At 41.5% G+C, this 19,298-nt stretch overlaps 1 protein-coding gene across 10 annotated transcripts in view; it reads left to right on the top strand.

Annotated features, from left to right (window-relative positions):
• The window catches only part of apbb2b (amyloid beta (A4) precursor protein-binding, family B, member 2b), a 49,461-nt gene extending 30,253 nt beyond the window's left edge, over positions 1-19,208 (top strand). For 4 of the 10 annotated variants that reach the window (XM_030416292.1, XM_030416301.1, XM_030416308.1 and 1 more), the window contains 12 exons: positions 839-889; positions 1,879-1,964; positions 2,302-2,362; positions 4,582-4,728; positions 5,307-5,434; positions 8,101-8,106; positions 8,901-9,015; positions 10,363-10,450; positions 11,794-11,877; positions 11,996-12,111; positions 13,099-13,278; positions 15,104-19,208. In XM_030416292.1, the coding sequence (XP_030272152.1) occupies positions 839-889; positions 1,879-1,964; positions 2,302-2,362; positions 4,582-4,728; positions 5,307-5,434; positions 8,101-8,106; positions 8,901-9,015; positions 10,363-10,450; positions 11,794-11,877; positions 11,996-12,111; positions 13,099-13,278; positions 15,104-15,274 (1,233 nt within the window). In that variant the 3' untranslated portion in view covers positions 15,275-19,208. Of the gene's footprint in view, positions 1-838; positions 890-1,878; positions 1,965-2,301; positions 2,363-4,581; positions 4,729-5,306; positions 5,435-6,550; positions 6,723-8,100; positions 8,107-8,900; positions 9,016-10,362; positions 10,451-11,793; positions 11,878-11,995; positions 12,112-13,098; positions 13,279-15,103 lie in introns of those variants that run through there. The other 6 variants (XM_030416318.1, XM_030416328.1, XM_030416346.1 and 3 more) reach the window with 6 other exon arrangements.
• The last annotated feature ends 90 nt before the right edge of the window (positions 19,209-19,298 follow it).

The raw sequence follows: 19,298 nt of genomic DNA, 5'->3' as shown, positions 1-19,298 counted from the left end.
TTCTTCTCTTTTGGCTCAAAAGCCTCAAGTTGAGCTTGATGTCTTTTTTATGTGTATTAATCTATGTTTGTGGGAGGAATTGGTACCTGCAGCATCTGTATGTACTGTATACGAATGTCTACTCGATTTGCATTCGGTGCAGTCGGTAAGTATTTGGACAGTGGCATGTCTTCACTTGGTTTGGCTCCTTGAGACTAAGACTTTGACCTTAAAGTGGTTCTCTAAGCACTCAGGAATCTAGTACAGTTTGTCCATTTATGGACAAAGATAGTTTTTTGTGCAATAATATTAAGTCCAACAAAACAAACAAAACAAACACTGAGGCAAAGCAGCAGTATGGCTGTAATATGTTTGTAACTCCTCACTAAGTCCACTTACATGATTATTCTTTACATGGTTATAGTAATATATATATTTATCATCTTTTCTGTGAGTTGGCAAATAACTGGATTGGAATTTTGTTGTCTTAATTAAAACTGAACATCAGATGCTTTCGGATAGTAAAGATGGAGAACAACAGCTAGAATGTCACTGTCCAAATGAGCACTGACTTATTTCTGTGTCCGTTTTGCTAATGTACTACTAATCAAGAATCATTAGATTCTCAGTAGGGAGGTGAATGTTCAATTAGGAGCAAGAAACATTAGAAAGTCTTGATCAACATCAAGATGATGACTTTACATTTAAGAAATGTTTTTGCTGGGTCGCTCCTTATTGCAACAGGCACTCAGTGTGGAGTGAGCTAGTTAGCTAACAGCCTTGTTCTGTCTTTTTCTTCCCCCCAACCTTTGCCCCACCACTGTGTGTGTGTATGTGTGTGTTTTAATGCTGTATGTAGAAGCAGGTGTGGAGTGATTTTGGCGGAAAGATTGATAGTGAAGTGTGGAAGGCAAGTATAATGTGCTCACTGCCAATGAGTCTCGGTCTCTCCTCACCCACTTTTTGAGTGTATGCATTGATGCATTATGTGCTAGAAATTCACTGCCTGGGCATAAGCATGTGTGGCTGATGCTTCAACATAAATGTAACTGCAACAACCACGACATTTTGTCATGCCTGATATATAAAACATCTGTTATTCTGCTGCAGCAACACACTCAACAGGATGTTTCTTTCTTTTACTCACGTGGCTATAATATTGTCGTCCTTCCTTCCTGCTGGCTCGGATCTGAATGCGATTGTACACAATTGTGTGTACATACTACATGTTAACTCTCTCTCCTTGATGCAGCATGCCCCATTACACATAACACACCAACACCATTTGTCCATCCAGCAAGGCCATTCTGCACACACTTGGATGCATGCTGGTATAAACTGTGTTGGCTCAAAATATTTTCGTTTGGTTTCTGCCAGGTTTGTGTGTTATCAGCCCTTCTCCCACATACCCAGTAACCTGTGAATGTACTTTATGTTGCTCTAACATAGAGTAAGCTATTCAGTCAAAGTGAGGCTATGGAGTTGTATGTAACAGTCGGAAGTTCAAACATCTGTTCAACACTGATGCCAAACAGAACCACATTCACAGGCTATTTTGAAGCCACATGAATTTGATATCCTCTTGCATTAATAAAAGATTATCAAAATAATCTGAATCGCTTTCAACTGCATTGCCTGGCAACTATAAAGTACCTAAAAATAAAACGATGACAAGGCTTTTATCCGTCTGGAATTGTAACATCCTCTGGGATCACAGTTTTTTTTAGTAAGAGACCTGTGTGTGTCAGTGATCGCTGCCAAACCCAAACAATTTTACCACACAACATAACAGTTTACATGTGTGAAAGGGGCTTTAATGTCAGTTGCCCTTTGGCAGAACATGTGGGTTTTTTTTTATCTCATTTTGCAAACTCTGATGATGTCACCCGTGTGCAACAGGACCTGCAGGCTGCCACGGTGAACCCTGACCCAAGTCTGAAGGAGTTCGAAGGAGCTACGCTTCGCTACGCATCGCTCAAGCTAAGGTGAAATACCTGCACAGACACATACACAAGGAAAAAATCAAACTGCTAATGTTCATGAATCGTTCTCCACTGGATCTGTGTCCTTAGTTTCTCTTATCTTGTGTTTAATCAGTGTTAGAGCTAAATTGGGTCAGATGAAGCAGGAAGTTAGTGCTTCTACTCAGGAAATGCCTCCATGTTCTCTGTTCGTGTAATGACTGCCTGTAGCCTTCAAATGCAGCACAGGAACCTTGATAGTATAGCAGCTAATGATCGCAGTGGTAATGATGGCACACTGATAATCACATAACTACATCCTGCCTTTTGTAATAAACGTTTTCTTCTTTTATTTTTTCAGGAACCGTCCAGCAGTGGAAGAGGAGGAGTCCAGCAGTGTCAACAGTGACCCAGAGGCGAAGGTAAGGAGCCTTTTCCTAAACTTGACTTCAGTTCAAAACCTGCAGATTAAGCCATGAGTCATTTTGTTCCTTATCTGGCCAATCTGTTTGTTATGCATGTCAACGGTAAAAAACTATGAATATATTTATTTGTGGCTACAAGTATGCTGAATGTTACTCAATCCAGATTCATGACATGTGTTATGTAATCCTACTTCTAAACACTGGAGAATATAGTCAACATTCCCAGTGCATGTGGCTTCTTGCTTTAATGCTGTGCCTATGTTTTGGTCTGTTGATGTCCAAAACCTGTTTGTGTATGGGTGGTGTTTATGTTTAACCACAGTGGCTGTCTTTGGATCACATCTGACTGGAGCAATATCTAAACAATACTGCCTCCAAGTGGCGAGAACAAACAGTACAGTTCAGTGCAAGGCCTCTTTAACATTCAAAGCTAAGATTCAAATGAGACATTTAAAGTTTGTAATGAGAGCTCAATAACACTGATGCCATGCCCATTTGTCTGATACTGTCACCTGCAAGTGTTAGTGTGAGTTATAAATTAATTTAGATGCAGCTAATTAAACAGAAGACTATATTGTATCTGATCTGGTACAGAGTCATTTTGTCACAAACTGCAGTAAGACTAATTTACATACCAAGGTGTGTGATGGCTGAGTAGATTTAAAGCATTGCAGATCAGAGTTGAATGCCAATGCTCAGTTTGATGACGTGGTGCTGATTTGGCTGCCAAGTGTCTGTTTCTCTCTGTGTATTTGTCTGGCAGAAATTCACAATCCTTAGCAACAGTGACACCGTGATGGATACCAGACATAAACACAGACATACAGTCAGGGCATCTGGTCCGGTAGACAAACACACACACACACACACACACACACTGAGTAAATAGCTCACAGCAGTATCAAGATTGGATCGAACCCTTACTACTTCTTAAGGGAGTTAAATGCAAACTAGCCCTCACTCAACATCAATTTCTCTCTATCAGAGTGCAGAAAACTTAGAAGATAACTGCTATACACTCAGCTGATATTCAACTAAACAAACCCTGCAATCTTTTACTAAAACCCTTATTCCAAAGAAGCTGGGTCACTGTGTAAAACTTAAATAAAAACTGAATGCACTCACATGCAAACAAATGCTTTTTACCGACAACAGTTTTACAACGTGGTCCTGAGCCCATCCTTCCATACTTACTATCCAATCATTTGTTTCACAAAGTTGTGAAATTCGCCCCATCACTGCTTGTAAACAACTGAGCCTATTGAGGATGCTCCTCTCAAACCCAATGAACATGTTTCCCTGTGGAATCCCACAACTATCCCAGTCTTTTGTTGCCCCTGTCCCAACTTCTTAGAAACTAGTTGCTGGCATCAAATTCAGATGGAGATATATTTACAAAAATGGCCGTGTTTAACACAGAAACAGAAACTGAACTTGAAAACCGAGCAGTCCTCATAAAGACATTTTTGAGCTGTTGGCTGGGTGTGACAGTTTATGTGTCATGTAGCTGCTACCACCTGCTGGTCTGGATCTGTTACAGAACTATCACCACTCCTGGCAACATGCAGAGATTCACTGCAGGAGTTACTGTGTGTATGCATGTCTGCACATGTGTGTGTGTGTATACCATTGTGTACTGTCCGTGTGTGTGAGAGCCAGGCGCTCATCAACCTCACTCAGCTTCAAGTCAGCGGGAAAAACATCATGTTACCGACCGTCCTGCTGTGAAATACTTCAAGAATACTTGTGAAAACGTTTAAACAGCCCTTTGTCCTACTACCTCTGACACAGCATTAATACTTGCATGTTTGATATAAATATTTGATGTAGAACAGACTAGGAAGTCACTGGTTACTGTGTTAGTGACTCACTTTATTCACTGTCTGTCACCTCTGTTTATCTCTGGTCCTCTCTGACCTCTTTCATCACTAGTCTCTGTGGTCTGCAGAGTACCTTCTGAATGGACTGCTGAAATCAAATGAATACTTGATGAAGGCACTCTCTCCTCACTTGCTCTCTTTTTATATACCAGTATGCTTTTTCCTGCTCATATATTTATCTATGTTTTCGTCATTGGCATGGTCATAATTGTTTGGCTTTACCAGCAGAATCCCTCCAGTTAAAAACAAAGACTGTCATTTTTAAAAATGCCCCCAAAAAGGACTTCATTTGTATGCAAGAACTGGTTTTAACAATATTATCTATGTGTCGTCTAGTGTTTTGCAGTGCGCTCTTTAGGATGGGTAGAAATGGCTGAGGAGGACCTGGCTCCTGGAAAGAGCAGCGTTGCTGTCAACAACTGCATCCGACAGCTGTCCTACTGCAAGAATGACATCAGAGACACCGTCGGCATCTGGGGAGAGGTGAGGAAGAAAGTGTAATCAACCTGTGTATGTACGTTAAAGAGTTCTGTCTCAGGAGTAAAATAAAGGCTATGTAGTTGTTGGAAGCCAACAATTTGCTCACAGAAAGCCAGGAAGATGTATTACAAGATAAGGGTGGAGCAAAGAAGAAGAGCAACAGAAGTTAGCTGGCACTAGTAGTCTTCTGAAATGTGTGTCAAAAGATGGAGGGAGGGGAGAATGGAGATGGGAAAGTGGGGCAATGTTAGAAAGTCTTTCCCTCTCTCTGTGGTGGTTGTGTTTAATGTGAAGCGACAGAACAGAGGGAGAGAGAGAGCTTCATCCCTTTTTCAATAACCTTTCATCTCCCACCCCCTCTTTTTAAGGTTTGATAATTTATTCAAGACAGACAGACAGACACACACACACACTTATGTGTGCACGCAGGAAAATACACTTTATTGGCAAATAAAAAAAAAGAAAGCACTTGACCTTTTAAATGACTACTTTTTTTTGCAGCGTCTTGAGCTTCAGGAAATCAGGATTGCATGTTTCTGTAATGAGATCTGAAGAATTTGTGTGTGTGTGTGTTTGTTCAGGGGAAGGACATGTACCTGCTGCTGGAGAATAATATGTTGAACCTAGTTGACCCCATGGACCGCAGTGTGCTTCACTCTCAGCCAATTGCAAGTATCCGGGTCTGGGGCGTTGGCCGGGACAATGGCAGGTTAGTCATCATGACAGATGCTTTTTTTTATGAATACCCTTCTACTTGTCTTCGTGATTGTGTTTATCTTTAACATCTTTAACATTTCTGTAGTGTTAAGTGTTTCATTGAGGCTTTTTAGGTTTAAGTTTTTGAACACTTTAATCGACTGATAAGTCACCAGTGTAAATGAAGTCAATGATGCATCACACACACTCTCAGGAAAAGGTCAGGGTAACAATTGAGGGCAGCAGACAGGCGGTGGTGGTGGTGACAGACAGAGTAGAGGAGTTAATGATTGATGATGAAGGGATGCTAATGAAAGATTAATTCATCAGCACAAAGTTGAGGATGAGAGGCTTCTCTTCTCTTTCACCACAAATCCCCACCCGACTCATCCGTCCCCCACTGTCACATCCGCTGATGTCAGCACAGCCGGCTTCATGAAAAAAGACGAACTCACTCCACAGCAGTAGGCTCCGAGGTTTGATATTTCTAAAGTCATAAATAAATGCAGATGTGCAACAACCATATGCTGCCTACACACAGCTTAAAATGAATCTTAAATCGTTTAACATGGTGCTGTAATGTTGCTGGGCAACCAGTGAGGGGTGCTCTGCACTGCTGCTGAATGTGCAAGAAGAAACAGAATGTAGGTTATCGGGCACAGCCGGGTGATGTGGACTGGAGAGGTCGTAGCTGCTGTATAATTTGAGCTGGCACATGTATGCACACACACACACACACACATACACATACAAGCATTAGTGCACTCAGGAAAAGAGGCAAGGCTAAAAGCTCTCGGCACATGCAGAACTGCAGAATTCTGTTGCTTTGGGGGTCTCTCTACTCTCATTCTCAGACACACACATTCACCCGCACAGGCAGCAGTGTATGTTACAGTGTATTTAAAACATAAAATGCCATTGTCAGATAATTTGAACGTGTGGTCTTTGAGTATTTAGGCTTTATTTCCACTATCCACATCTACATATAGCGGGAGAGTCGGAGCAGCGGGAATACCTCGGCTGCAGCAGAGGGAGGAGGAGAGATGGTTACAGAGACGAGGAGGAGGAGGAGGAGGAGAGATGGTTAAAACAGGAGGAGGGGGAGGAGGAAGAGGAGATGGGGGTTTTGGCAGAAGAGAGAGGGAGAGAGGGGGATCAAGCTGCCAGAGGGGGAGGTATGGTTAGTGCTCGCTGGATGTGGAGCGGACAGGTTGAAGAGTGTGTGCGCACGCCTGCAGCATCACCAGGAATAGATGGTGTAGCTCACAGGATTACCTGCCAAAACAGGAAAACTAACCACCGTGAGTATTTGTTTATACTTGTTAGCTTACTTTTGGAACCATCACTTTCTGTTTTGTTTTATTGTTAAGTAGCAGGAAAAGACAAATGAGCTATGAGACATGAAAGACGAGGCCTCAGTCTGTAGGGAGAGGTTGCTGAGCAGGTAGTTTTTGGATTGATTTTTTACAGCCAGTTTGAGGTTTGCATGGTACAGTTTTTGAGGAACTTAGGTGGAATGTAATGATCAAATGTGGCAGCGTGTGTGTGTGGCAGTTAAACAAAAGTAACTATGAATAGAATACATGGTAAAGATGACATGAATCTTAATCTAGTGTGTGGAAAGAGGACTAACATTTTTCTTCATAGTTGGACATGTGCATCCAGATTCACTCCACATTATATATTTTGAATTCATAGCACATGTATGTTGAAATGCAAAAAAAGTAGCTGCATTTTCTGCATGTTTTAAATTTTGTTTTTATTTATGATTATTTAGACCAGTCCAACGGGTTTAAAGTTAGTATATAGGATAGGGTTTGAAGCCAGGTTGGAGCAGGGATTCTCCCTCTTATTTGTCTCACACACACACACACACACACACACACAAACACACCCTCTCTTCTACTCTTGCTATAGACTGGAGTGGTTGTCAGTTTATAGGAGCGCTACCCCCCCCCCCCCCCCCCCCCCCCCCCCCCCGCATGTGCCACGAACCTCATTATCACCATAGAGATTACAGATTCCCACAGCAACCTTGACATTTTCAGGGGCGTCGGCATGATGATAAGATTATATTCCAAATGAGATATCATCCCCCTTTTTCCCCTCTTTCTCCCTCTCCCTTTCCTTTTGACTTTTATCCTCCCTCCCAATTGGGGTGTTTTATTCTCCTCTCTCTCTCCTTTTATCTTTACCATCAACATTGTTGCAGTTCACTTCCAACTTCCCCTCCCAGTATTTCACCTTTCTATCATTATATTCTTTACTCTTTTGACTGTCCCTCGCTGTAACTTCCTTTTAATGTGGCTTCTTAGAAACTCCTCGCCAGATCCTTTTTAGGAAACACAAACCATCAGCGGCTAATTAAAACTAATTGCGCTTAACCCGAACATCTTTCTGCCTCCTGCCATTCCCTTTATACCTAATTCAGTTTCTGCACATTTTTCATATATTACATCAAGGTTAACTTAAATAATATTTACCTGTGTTGCTGCTTTGACCTCACACATGTATGCACACACTAATCTGTGGAGCAAAGAAGATTAGTATGTAAGTATGTAACTCTGTTTGCCACCTCCTTGCCTCTTGTCCCGCAGCAGGGGGTTCATACGATGGATTTTTTTTTTTCTATTCTTCCATTAACTGTCTTCCTTTCCTCCCTTGCTTCCTTGGACACAGAGAGAGGTAAACACATTCCTTCCTTTCATCCCTCCACCCCCCCACTATAGTATCTCTCCATCATCTCTGTCAGTCTTTATTGTTTAATTTCCTCTGCGTCTCATTTTTCTCGTGTTCAAAGTGGCTTTTTGATGTACTGGAGCATTGTGTGTGCACACGCTCACAGATGTAGGAGGTGAAGGTGACCTCCTCTGTCCTTCTCTGTCTACAAGCATTTTTTTAAGAATGCACACACACACACAAATAGGGATCTTCTGTTGAGAATTTCCCCTCCTGGGGCCGGGCTCAGAAATCTTGTTAACCCTCGAGCCTGCGTTTCCTATTGCTTACGTAAATCAGCGTGTGAAGCTAATATTCTTCTTATTCTACGTCTTCATCCCTCATCCCTCATTCCCTCCCTTCATCTCTTTTCTTTCTTCTTTTCATCTCTTCTCTTCAGATGACTTAAATTGTTTTTGGCTCCGGTGGGCCTGGGGGAAAGTTCTCCCCTGCTGTCACTCATTGAACTCCCTCATGCATCACACTGCTCAATTGATCTCTGGGGTCCATCGACCTGCATGTGTGTGTATATGTGTGTGTGTCCTGTATTCATCAGACTGATAAAGGTCAGCTCATCTCTCATCTGTCTCCAAGAGCTCTCAGTCTCTCAACGCACACACAGACACGTCACTACCTCATTATTTACCTGTCTCAAAGTCGCACCCACAACTATTCCATCAAACCCCCCTCTCATCTTCATCACCCCAACGTTTTCCCTCGTTTTTGTGTCTTCACTGACCCTTTGTTTTTCTCTCTCCCAGGGACTTTGCATATGTGGCTCGGGATAAAAACACCAGGATCCTGAAATGTCATGTGTTCCGCTGTGATACGCCAGCCAAAGCCATCGCCACCAGCCTGCATGAGATCTGCTCCCGGGTAAGAGGAACCAAAGACACCAGGCCAAGTTTGGATTTGTATAAACAGACTCGGATGGAAATAGATATTCTCATCATCAGAATTCGTTTTACAGAACATCTCAACTGAAACCAAAGCAAAAACAACAGATTTATTAATAAAATGTACCCGAGTACAAGCTGTTGTGGTACCTGAGAAAGTACACATTGAAATGCCCAACCCAAATAGTGCATGTATCGTTTTATCATATCTGCTATTTCACAATGTAGGCACATGTTTTATGCTTTACAGTCCTGAAACAGTAAAAAAAGAACAAGATTAAACTCATCTGAATTTCAATCTCCTCCACATTTTATTGTTATCACAGAGCTTTCCGGCCACGGCATGTCCACTGTCAGATGAATGAATGCAGCAGGGACAGAAGAAAAGAATTCAAACCATGTTTTTTCTTGCCACTGCTTTATCACTTAACTCACCTGGAATTAATGGCTTTTTCTTTTTGTCCCTCTCCCAATAAAACATTTATCGCTGCAGGGCTTTAATTCAATTCTGGAAAAGATCTTTAAATTCTTGCCTTATTTATGTGGACTCGTAATTTGGTGTTGAATTCAATTATATGTAGCATTTTAAAGCTTTTTTTTAATAACTTCTTTTACCCACGTATGCCTTGTTATGACCACGGACACGAACAAAGTGTGTTTCTGGTGGAGAAAAAGCAGCCATTTGTCCTTCATCTCATCCTTCATGCTGGTTCTAAGTGTCCCACATTTTACAGTCCCTATATTAAAGAATGTTGAGTCTGTTCAATGCAGACTTTTGACACTAAAAAGGATAAATAAGGAAGGCAGAGAATTTGTCACAGCAGGGTTGCTGCGATGCAGAATTGCTGTGACAAGGTTTTTGATTGAGGACATGTATAATTTATGTGTGGTGTTTCTCTGCGTGTGTGTGAATGAGTCTGGCTTTTTTTCTGAGTCTGGTTCTGCATTTGCACCTATGTGTTTCTCTGCAGGAAGCGCTTTTACCCTGTTTTCGAAAAGAGGAGTGTGACCTCGTTTGTGTGTTTCTGTGCTCCCCAGTTGATATAGGTAGACAGTATGACAATATCAGGGGTGAAGCTGGTCTAGGTTTTACTGAGCTCTTTTGTGTTGACTCTTTCATCTTTTTTCTCCCTCCCTCATCCTCTTCCACTTTCACGCATTTCTTTCTTTGTCTCTTCGCCCTCCTCCCCTGTGTCTCTGCCACGGTATTCCAAATCTGCTCTGTTTTTACACGCCATTTCCTCATACTTCTCCCTGCTTTTGCTTCCCTCTCCCCTTCTCTCTCTCTTTCTCTGTTTCTCTCTCTCTGCCTCTGCCTCTCCTCCAGATAATGACAGAGCGAAAGAATGCCAAAGCGATGGCAGGAGGCTCTCTCCAGGACAGGATGCAGGCAGGACTTGATCTCCCTTTACAAGGTAGGCTTCATGCATACAGTACCTCACTCAGTGTGTGTATGTGTGTTTTTGTGTGTGTGTGTGTGTGTGAGAGAGAGAGAGAGAGAAAAAGAGAGTGAATGCGACAAGTAAGATCACTAAGGACTTGGCAGTTATCACTTCTGTCACACTGCATGCATTTAAACTGGCCATTTGTAAAAGCAGGAAGTCTCAAGAAATGTTCTGTGTTGTCGTTGCAATGAACTGCAAGAGAGGCTCTGAGGAAATTTAATTAATAAATCATTCTTGGTCAAAATCAGTCAGTGTATTTCAGAAGATCTTAAAGGTGCCCTGGAGATTTCTCATATAAACAAAGGTGTTAAGTTTACATCCATATTTACAAGGCTGCTTCCTCTTGTAGCTGGGCTTCAGCTCACTGCTGTTCTTCACTCTGTGTTATCGCTGCCAACTGTCGATCAGTAGAACAGTGTGAAACTCAAACGGTAATGTGTGTCCCGTGGTCGCACATGCAGAATACAAACAAAACCTATGAAAACGTTCATCCACAGCTCTTCTGGTGGTCAGAGAACTCCACAGGGTACCTTTTAATGGCTGTCTGCAGTTTGCAGATTTAGTTGCTGATGGTCGGGTTCACCAGAATATTGTGCCAGAAGATTTGGAGCGATCTGAAGAGCCAGACAAATGGGAAGACTAGCCAGCCAGGAGATATTGGTGGCAGCAAGATCTACTCTCTTGTACTTTTAGGAGAGGGTGTTGAAGACATACAAAGGCTATATCATGAGACACAGCAACAGAGAGGCACACTGCCAACAATCCAACCTGCTACTGACAGCTTGTCAAATCAAACAGCTGCAGTTTCTGCCTCTGCAAAAAAGCAATAAAAAAAACTAAACTTGACAAACAGGAGCTGTAGAGTGAGAATGTGGGATTATAGTCTGCTGTGCCAGGGTTTTCTTATAACATGAAGGCATCCAGTAATTAACAAATAGGCATGAACAAACATGAAAGCATCTTTAGAAAGAAGAAATACAGAATATCATGAACATCAACTCCCTGTGCATTGAATGAAGCTATGTATAACAGTAGGAGGAAGAAAAATGGGACTTATGTTGTTGTCGCAGTCCTTTAAATCAAAACATACTCAAAGACTAGAATCAGTCTGTTAGAAGCCTTGTTAAGAACTACAGAAGCTGTGACAGATAGAAAGGCAACAAGAGTGTGTGTAGTATCCAAATATTAACCGGCAGGTTACATCTACACTTGGATACCCTCTGTAAATGTGCATTTTTTGTTGTTTAACATTAGTTCAATATTTACTCTCATGAGCTCCTACAGTATTAAATGTTTGTCTGGCTTCTCCCCAGCAGAGTTCCCCACACCAAAGACAGAGCTGGTTCAGAAGTTTCAGGTGTTCTACCTTGGGATGCTGCCAGTGGCCAGACCAATAGGTCAGTCGGATGCACAGATACAACACTCATGCAAACTGTAATGAGATGCAAAGTGTTGATAGTCTAACTTCAACATACTGATTTTTATATTTGTTTGTTTTTAACATCCTTTCTTCAGGCATGGACATACTGAATGGAGCTATAGACAGTTTAATTGGTTCTTCCAACAGAGAGGACTGGACTCCAGTAGCCCTCAATGTGGCAGATGCTACTGTCACCATCAGCAAAGACAAGGTCAGACACACACAGCTGACCTCGCCTGCTTTTCTTCAATCTGTTCTTCTTTCCTTCTGAATGGAAAAATCAAATATGATGAAACAAACCAAGAAGAAAGTGGTTTGGCAATATGGGACTGTGATGCGACAGTTTTCTTGAAGCTGAAGTACGCATTTTTCGATTCTTTCTTGCACTCTGTTGCATCAGGATGAACAATAATTGCCATCAAAGATGGCTGAGCGTCCGGAGGTTAGATGGAGAAGTTGTAGAGATGCCTCTGTAGCCCCATGGCTAACGCTACTTCCTTTACTTTTCAATATATTGTGCAAAATAGATTTCTGATATAAGGCCTGTAGTTCAAACTACTTAATTACAGACTGCAACCTCTGTTAAGAGGTGTTATGTAAAGGTTTTTAGTTTTGTTTTATACTTTATTTCTTTTACCTACATTTAAAATATGCAACACTGATCATCTTAAGCTAACTCTGTTTGCTGTCAGATAAGAGGAGTGGCTGTGAAAAAAAAGTTTAGAACTAGAAAAATAGTTGAAAACACATCACCTGTTTTATGAAGTGAATTAAGTTTATTGACACCGGAGTCTACCATGAAGAAGGCAAGCAGCTACCTGAAGCAAGGAAAGAAAAAAATTGCAGCTCATCTCAAATCTGCATCTTAAATCTTTGCAGCGTTCGACCATGCAGATGATATTAAATGTGCTTTTTTTCATTTAAATAAATTATGACTTTCAGCTGTAACATCAAGGCACTTAAAGCCCATCTGCTCCAGTGGACCTGTTCATTAAGAGGATGCAGTCTAGCTGGGTAGATCTGATCCAGCCAGACTGCATCCAGAATTTACGAAGAAAGCGCAGAAAAAGTGTTGAATGATTGTAAATTATTTCAGCACTGTGTTTTTTTGATGTCCTTTCATCCAGTTAGTATGTATTTATGGCTATGCTTTACATGATTAATCTCATTCACATTTACTGTATCTGTGTCCAACCAGGACGAAGAGGAGGTGCTGGTGGAGTGTCGTGTTCGTTTCCTGTCTTTCATGGGCGTTGGGCGTGACATACACACCTTTGCCTTCATCATGGATGCTGGCGGCCATCGTTTTGACTGTCACGTCTTCTGGTGCGATCCCAACGCTGGGAATGTGTCGGAGGCTGTACAGGCAGCTTGTATGGTGAGTCCCAACACAGACAAACACACACACAACAACACAGAGTCGACAATACGGCTAATTTACACTGAGCCAACTCTGTCTATGTCCGTTATATGATTTAACCACTTTGCTGTCTAGACTTTAGGAGGATGAGCAGCACCTGAAAGTGCCACAAGGTGTTTTTAACTGGTTATGAAACTTTCATACAGTATAACCATCAGCAAGGTGATTGACTGTTTCTTGATTTTTTTTATAGTTATTTCTTATGTGTGTCACTTGGTCAGAGTTACACTTAACCAGGTCGATACGTGGGAAAATATCAGAATTAGAATCAGAATCAGAATACTTTATTAATCCCCGGGGGGAAATTGTTTTTGTTCCAATGCTCCGTGCAAAGTAGAAACTATTATAAACTATTATTATGGCAGAGTGCTGATGATGAATTGAGGAGTCTCACAGCCTGAAGAAAGAAGCTGCTCTGTAGTCTGGCGGTACGCCACGAAAATACAGTCTACTTTGTTTTACTATCGTCACATTACTGTAATTAATCTTACATACATCATCGCTCTGCATCCTGCAAACAGCTGTCAAAAAAGAAAAATAGCATTAAAAATATGATGCCTAGTGTTTCTTTTACTTGCTTTTAAAACAGATGCACACGCTAGCTTTATATTTATCAAGATATTGGTGCTCATACTGCTTTTGTTCAGAGGACCGCCAAATCAATGAAAATTTAACTTCCTTGTTGCAGCTATTAGTTTAATATCATCAAGTTAAAGCCATGAAGACAAATATTAATATAATTGTTTTCATGGTCAGAAGAAACAACTCCCTGTTATACTAACAGAGACAGTTTAAAATAAAAAAAACACATTTTTTCTCTTACCTGTAGTGCTATTTACAATTTGTTTCTGTGTGTGTTTCCAAGTTTTGATTATACCAGCTGTAGAGATGTCAGTCTGAGACTAGATGGCACTCAGCCTATGGTTCTCAAAGTGTCCAAAAACAACATTCAAAAAACTCAAAAGAAGTGCCTCTCCTCCACACAAGCACAAGCCTACAGAAAGCCATTGACATTCAGAGCCTCTCCTGTCCTTGCCTGTAGTTTAGTTTCAGTCTTGACAGATGGGTGTTTTACTGTCTAACCTATATGTTCTATTCAGGCTGTAATGGGGCCCTCTGTCAAAGCACTTTTGGCGTAAAACATGCATTCAGATCAAGAGAAGTCACCTAAAGCGAAATTACAGTGTGTGTTCGCCATCAGTTCTCTTTGAAAGAGGACGTCCTTGCAAGCCATCTTGTATAGATTTTCTGTTTAAAGTGAAGTGTTTTAGGTTGTATTACACGTTGTTGACTGCTGTGCGTTTTCACAGAGGACACATGTACATTGAATTAGTTACCACAGTAAACCCATAATATCTTTCATAACGATTTTTTTTCATCATTTTAATGTCCATAATCACAACCCAGACTACCCTCTGCGGTGATTCTGCTCCCATTAGTGGAGATTTCTCCTCTTCCTCTGCCCTCTCTGCTGTGTGTGAGTCACAAGATTAGTCGACTGCTGGCTGGGCTATTGATCACACACCCGAACTTTGGATATATGGACACACACACACACACTAAAACTGATTCACAGTGACAAGAACCATCAATCATTACTATTGATCACAGCTAGCGACTTGCACCAGTCCAGCTTTGCCTTCTCTCCCTCTCTCTCACACACAGACACCCTCACAGTCATGTACTCAGCAGTTTTAACTCTCTATTATTTACAATACTTCTCTCTCTCTCTCTCTCTCTCTCTCTCTCTCTCTCTCTCTCTCTCTCTCTCGCTCTCTCTCAGTTGCGGTATCAGAAGTGTTTGGTGGCTCGACCCCCCTCCCAGAAGGCCTGCAGATCATCACCCCCTGGTGACTCTGTGTCCCGCCGGGTGTCGACCAGCGTGAAGAGAGGCGTCCTGTCTCTCATCGACACCCTCAAACAGAAGCGACCCGTCACCGAGCTGCCGCAGTAACCCCCAGTGTGAGCTCTCACCATCTCCCTGCCACAACCCCCCCAGTCACCATGGTAACTAGTCACATCGCTGCCAAAACCCGTCGCCACCACAGACCCCCAGTAACCATGGAAACACAGCAAAGCCCCAGGGTTTGGGAATCCCTGTTGCAGTTCTTTCGCTTCTCTGGAGTAAAAATTGGAACTTCGCCTCAAGAGTTTTATCAGCAACTCAAATCTGTTTGCTCAGAATAACTCAGACAATTAAAGACTCTAATCCCACGTCAAGAAAGAACGACCACAGAGAGAAACCCCTGGAATGATCATCGTAAAGGTGATAGTGTACATAAAGTAACTCTCATCCCCCTCAGCACAGAGGAGTGAGGAGAAGAGGGCAAAAACTGAAGAAGTAGGAAGTGCTCCTTCAAAGCACAGCACGCCTGATGAGCTGCCCAAACTGCTTATCTCCGCTCTTATTGTATTTGTGTCTGTGCCTGTGCTGCCAGCATGACCTCGCACACCTGGCCACACCCCGCTGTCATTCACCTGGTTGTCTTGTTAGTCTGTAGTGGCTCTTTTCCCCCCCGTCCGTCTGTCCTCCTCATCATCCAGTAGACTGTGACGTGAACTAAATGGACGGAAGTAATCGTGAAAGCCATTAGGTCTGTACGTGATGAAAGAAAGAAGGAATCTGCTACAGACTAAAGAGATCTGGTCATCAGTCTACACACTCTAACCTGTTCAACTGATCCTGCATGAACTTTTACATAAAAGTGAACCATTCTAGACGATATCAATACACTGCTGCTGCTTTCAGAGACTGAAGGGGTGAGAAATCCGAAGCCACGTTGTTGTTGTTTTTTTTTCTTCTTGTTTCTTTCTCGTCAACAGTGCAAGAATCAGCCTGGAGGGTCTAAACGAGAGGTGACCTTTCACCCGAAAACATCCTTCATCACTTTCCCCGTTTACTTGTTGTCTCTAATCTTTCGTTGTCCCTCGGAAAAATGACAGATGATAGCCATAACTGAGGAGGAGATGCAGGGATGGACAGAGTGTTACCCCTCCCTCCTCTGACTGCTGCTCTTTGATACACATGCTGGAGGAAATGATGACCCGTTAGTCCTTTAAATCCCATCATGTCCTCAGAGACTTCATGTCCACTTATTAAAGCAACACAAGAAATGCTCGAGGAATCATGCAAAGAAGAAGACTGGAGGAATGTGTTTTTTTTTGTACCGAGGTGTGGTGGTGATGATCCACAGCTGAAATCTGAACTGGGAGGAGGTGAGAAGGAGAGAGACGGGTTTCACCCCCAGCCTCGGCTGTTGTTGTTGCAGCCAACAGAGAGACATGTTGACTCAGATTAACAGGACTTTCCTGGGCTGCTATCTATCTGTCTCCAGGGTTCTGTTCACTTGAATGCTCCTTCTGTTTTTTTTTTTTTCCCATTGCCTTCACTTCCTTACCATAAGACTGTTTTCATCAGTGCCACAAGATCACTTTTGTTCTTCTTCTTTTAGTCTTTTTTTTCTGCAGTTTTTCTCACACAAATCTCAATTCGACACTGCTAGCTCCTTATTATCACATATCTGACAAGCCTGGATGTATGGAAATAACTAATGAAGTTCTTTAATGCTACTTTAATCGTGATTAATTTTCTCTATGACTGACCATAAGCTAAACCTCTTCAGTGAACAGCGAGTGTCTAATCATGGTTTTGGCTAAGCCGCCCCGTCAAGCTCTTTGACTGCTCTGTTAGTCGAAGCAGTGTGCAGGAGCCTAAAGGAAAACCGATACTGGGTATATAAATAGTTTGGAGGGTTGCATCTTTTTTAATATTGCCTTATATAAAAGGCAAGTGAAAGGAATTGATCAAATAGTGTGCACTCACAAAAAATAATTAGCTTGAAACAGTGGCTTTAAGTATTTCAATTACGTATACATGTTTTTACATCATTTTAGTGAAAGAGTCGCATTTAAGTCAAAGTTTGTCTGTCATGTTGAGTCAGTGTGTATGAATTAAACAACCAGATGTGTGATTTGAAACCACATTGAAATGCATTATTTTTGTGTTTAATACTTGAATAGTAAACACTTGAAACACACATTATGTATCAGCTGCCTTTAACTCCATATGTGATGATTTAATAAGCACATGAGGTTTATGTAGAAGTCTGCATTAGCTTGACTCAATCAGACTAAACAATTCAGTTTATCCACTTTGACTCAGCATGATATAAAAACTTTGCAATAAATGTGACTCTTGACGCTGAACTTGAAATTGTACATGTAATTCAAATATTTAAAGTAACTGTTTTTAGGCAAATTAAAGTGTAAGCTGCAAATGTAAGCGTACCATGTCACCTACCGTACAGTAGATAGCTAAGTAAATTTTGTGGGTTTACAGGTTACATTCAAAAGACAACCTTAGTTCACAATAGCATATCCTTTATGTTTTTTTTACCCACTGTAAGATGGTCCTGAGTCCTGGTGTAATGATAGCAGCGTTGTCCGGTTCTGTATTGGCCTTGAGGAGGATAGTGTCATGATGATCGGTCAACACATTGGATTGTCCTCTTCCTAAAAGCCTGAAGGCATTTACTGTTTGAAATGTAATATTGAAAAAAAAAAACACTTTGTTATCCAAGTATGTGAGCTAAGTAGCCAGACAGGGTTATGTAAGCAATATATTATTTTTCCTAATAAACATGTAGTTACTAACACCAAGACAAACGATTTCATTAACTTCATGTCGTCGACATGGATAATCGACTGCTTAGGGGGCTGAAATATGTGGTTGTAGCTTCAGTCCTGGCATGTTATTGCGTGTGATATCAGGAATCTGTAGAAAGTACATTGAACCAACTCTTGGGGCTATCGTTAGTCTGCTAGTGAGCTACTAAAACGGCTTGCGACAGTTTCAGCCGCCAAAATCGCCCGTCACTGGTCAGAAACGTTGAGTTGTAAACAGCATAAATGTCTAGTGAAAGGAAAGCTTGTCAGGTGTAGCAACAGTATCAATCGAGGCGAGGGGGTTTAGAGAGTCTGTCTAGCACGTTGTCGCTTTCGATTTCCACAGGCTTGAAGGAACTGGAGGTGTAAATTGAGAGTTTGTTGAGAGACTTCAGCCACGTCACCTTCTTTTGTCACAAGGATGTTGAAATGTGAATGAGATGACTAAATATTTGTGTACATAATATCCATCTAATGTAACATTTGGCATTAATCATTGTTATAAGCTATGTTTTCTTCATTTTGAATGTCTGTAGTTTTTGTTATTTTTCTTGTCATGAGATGCCTTTTTTGAGAACTCACCAAATGGCCAAAGTGTAAAATACTGATATACATTGTTGTAGATAAGAAAACTACGAGAGCAAATAATGAACAAGGGAGGAGAAGTGATTGGAAAATTTTCACAGTTGTCAATTAAGTTGATACTGAATTTAACTGAGCAATTATCTATGCATTCTTTTGATCTCGAGAAATGGAAAGTCGTACGAAGCCTTGCATGATCCTCGGACGGTTGAAAAACGACTGTATGTACTGAACAGAAATATTTTTTATTTTATTTATTCTATTTTATAAAGGTATATACTGATTTTATTAGTTGGGGCAAGTGAAGTGTCATTGTCTCAGTCCCTGGTTAACTCACAAGGCTACAAAACAAGCTCCGCTTCGCAGAAACCGGCAGATAAAGGAATATATCTTCACATTGTACAGTGCACTGAGAGCTGGGAGTCCACTGGGAGGAGTGACGAGAAGTGAAGAGGATGAAACCCGAGGTGGACTCCCCGCGTCTCTGTCAAGCTCACACACATAAACAACAACAAACACACATTTCCCACAGATGGATGTGTTGGCTTCCGTTGCTGCTCACTGATTTGTACACTTTATCAATGTAACCAATTGTGAGAATAAACAGCAGTATAAAATAATACACCTGGGTTTGCAACTAATCTTTGTTTTCATTATTATTTGTGTTTGTTTGATTCATTTATTTATTGTGTAGCCCAGTGGTTCTTGGACGGAGTTGAACCTGAAGCATT

This window comes from Sparus aurata, chromosome 1 (genome assembly GCF_900880675.1).
Source record: "Sparus aurata chromosome 1, fSpaAur1.1, whole genome shotgun sequence".
Lineage (NCBI taxonomy): Eukaryota > Metazoa > Chordata > Actinopteri > Spariformes > Sparidae > Sparus > Sparus aurata.
The sequence above is the reverse complement of the archived record's forward strand: the minus strand, read 5'-3'. Positions and strand labels throughout refer to the sequence as shown.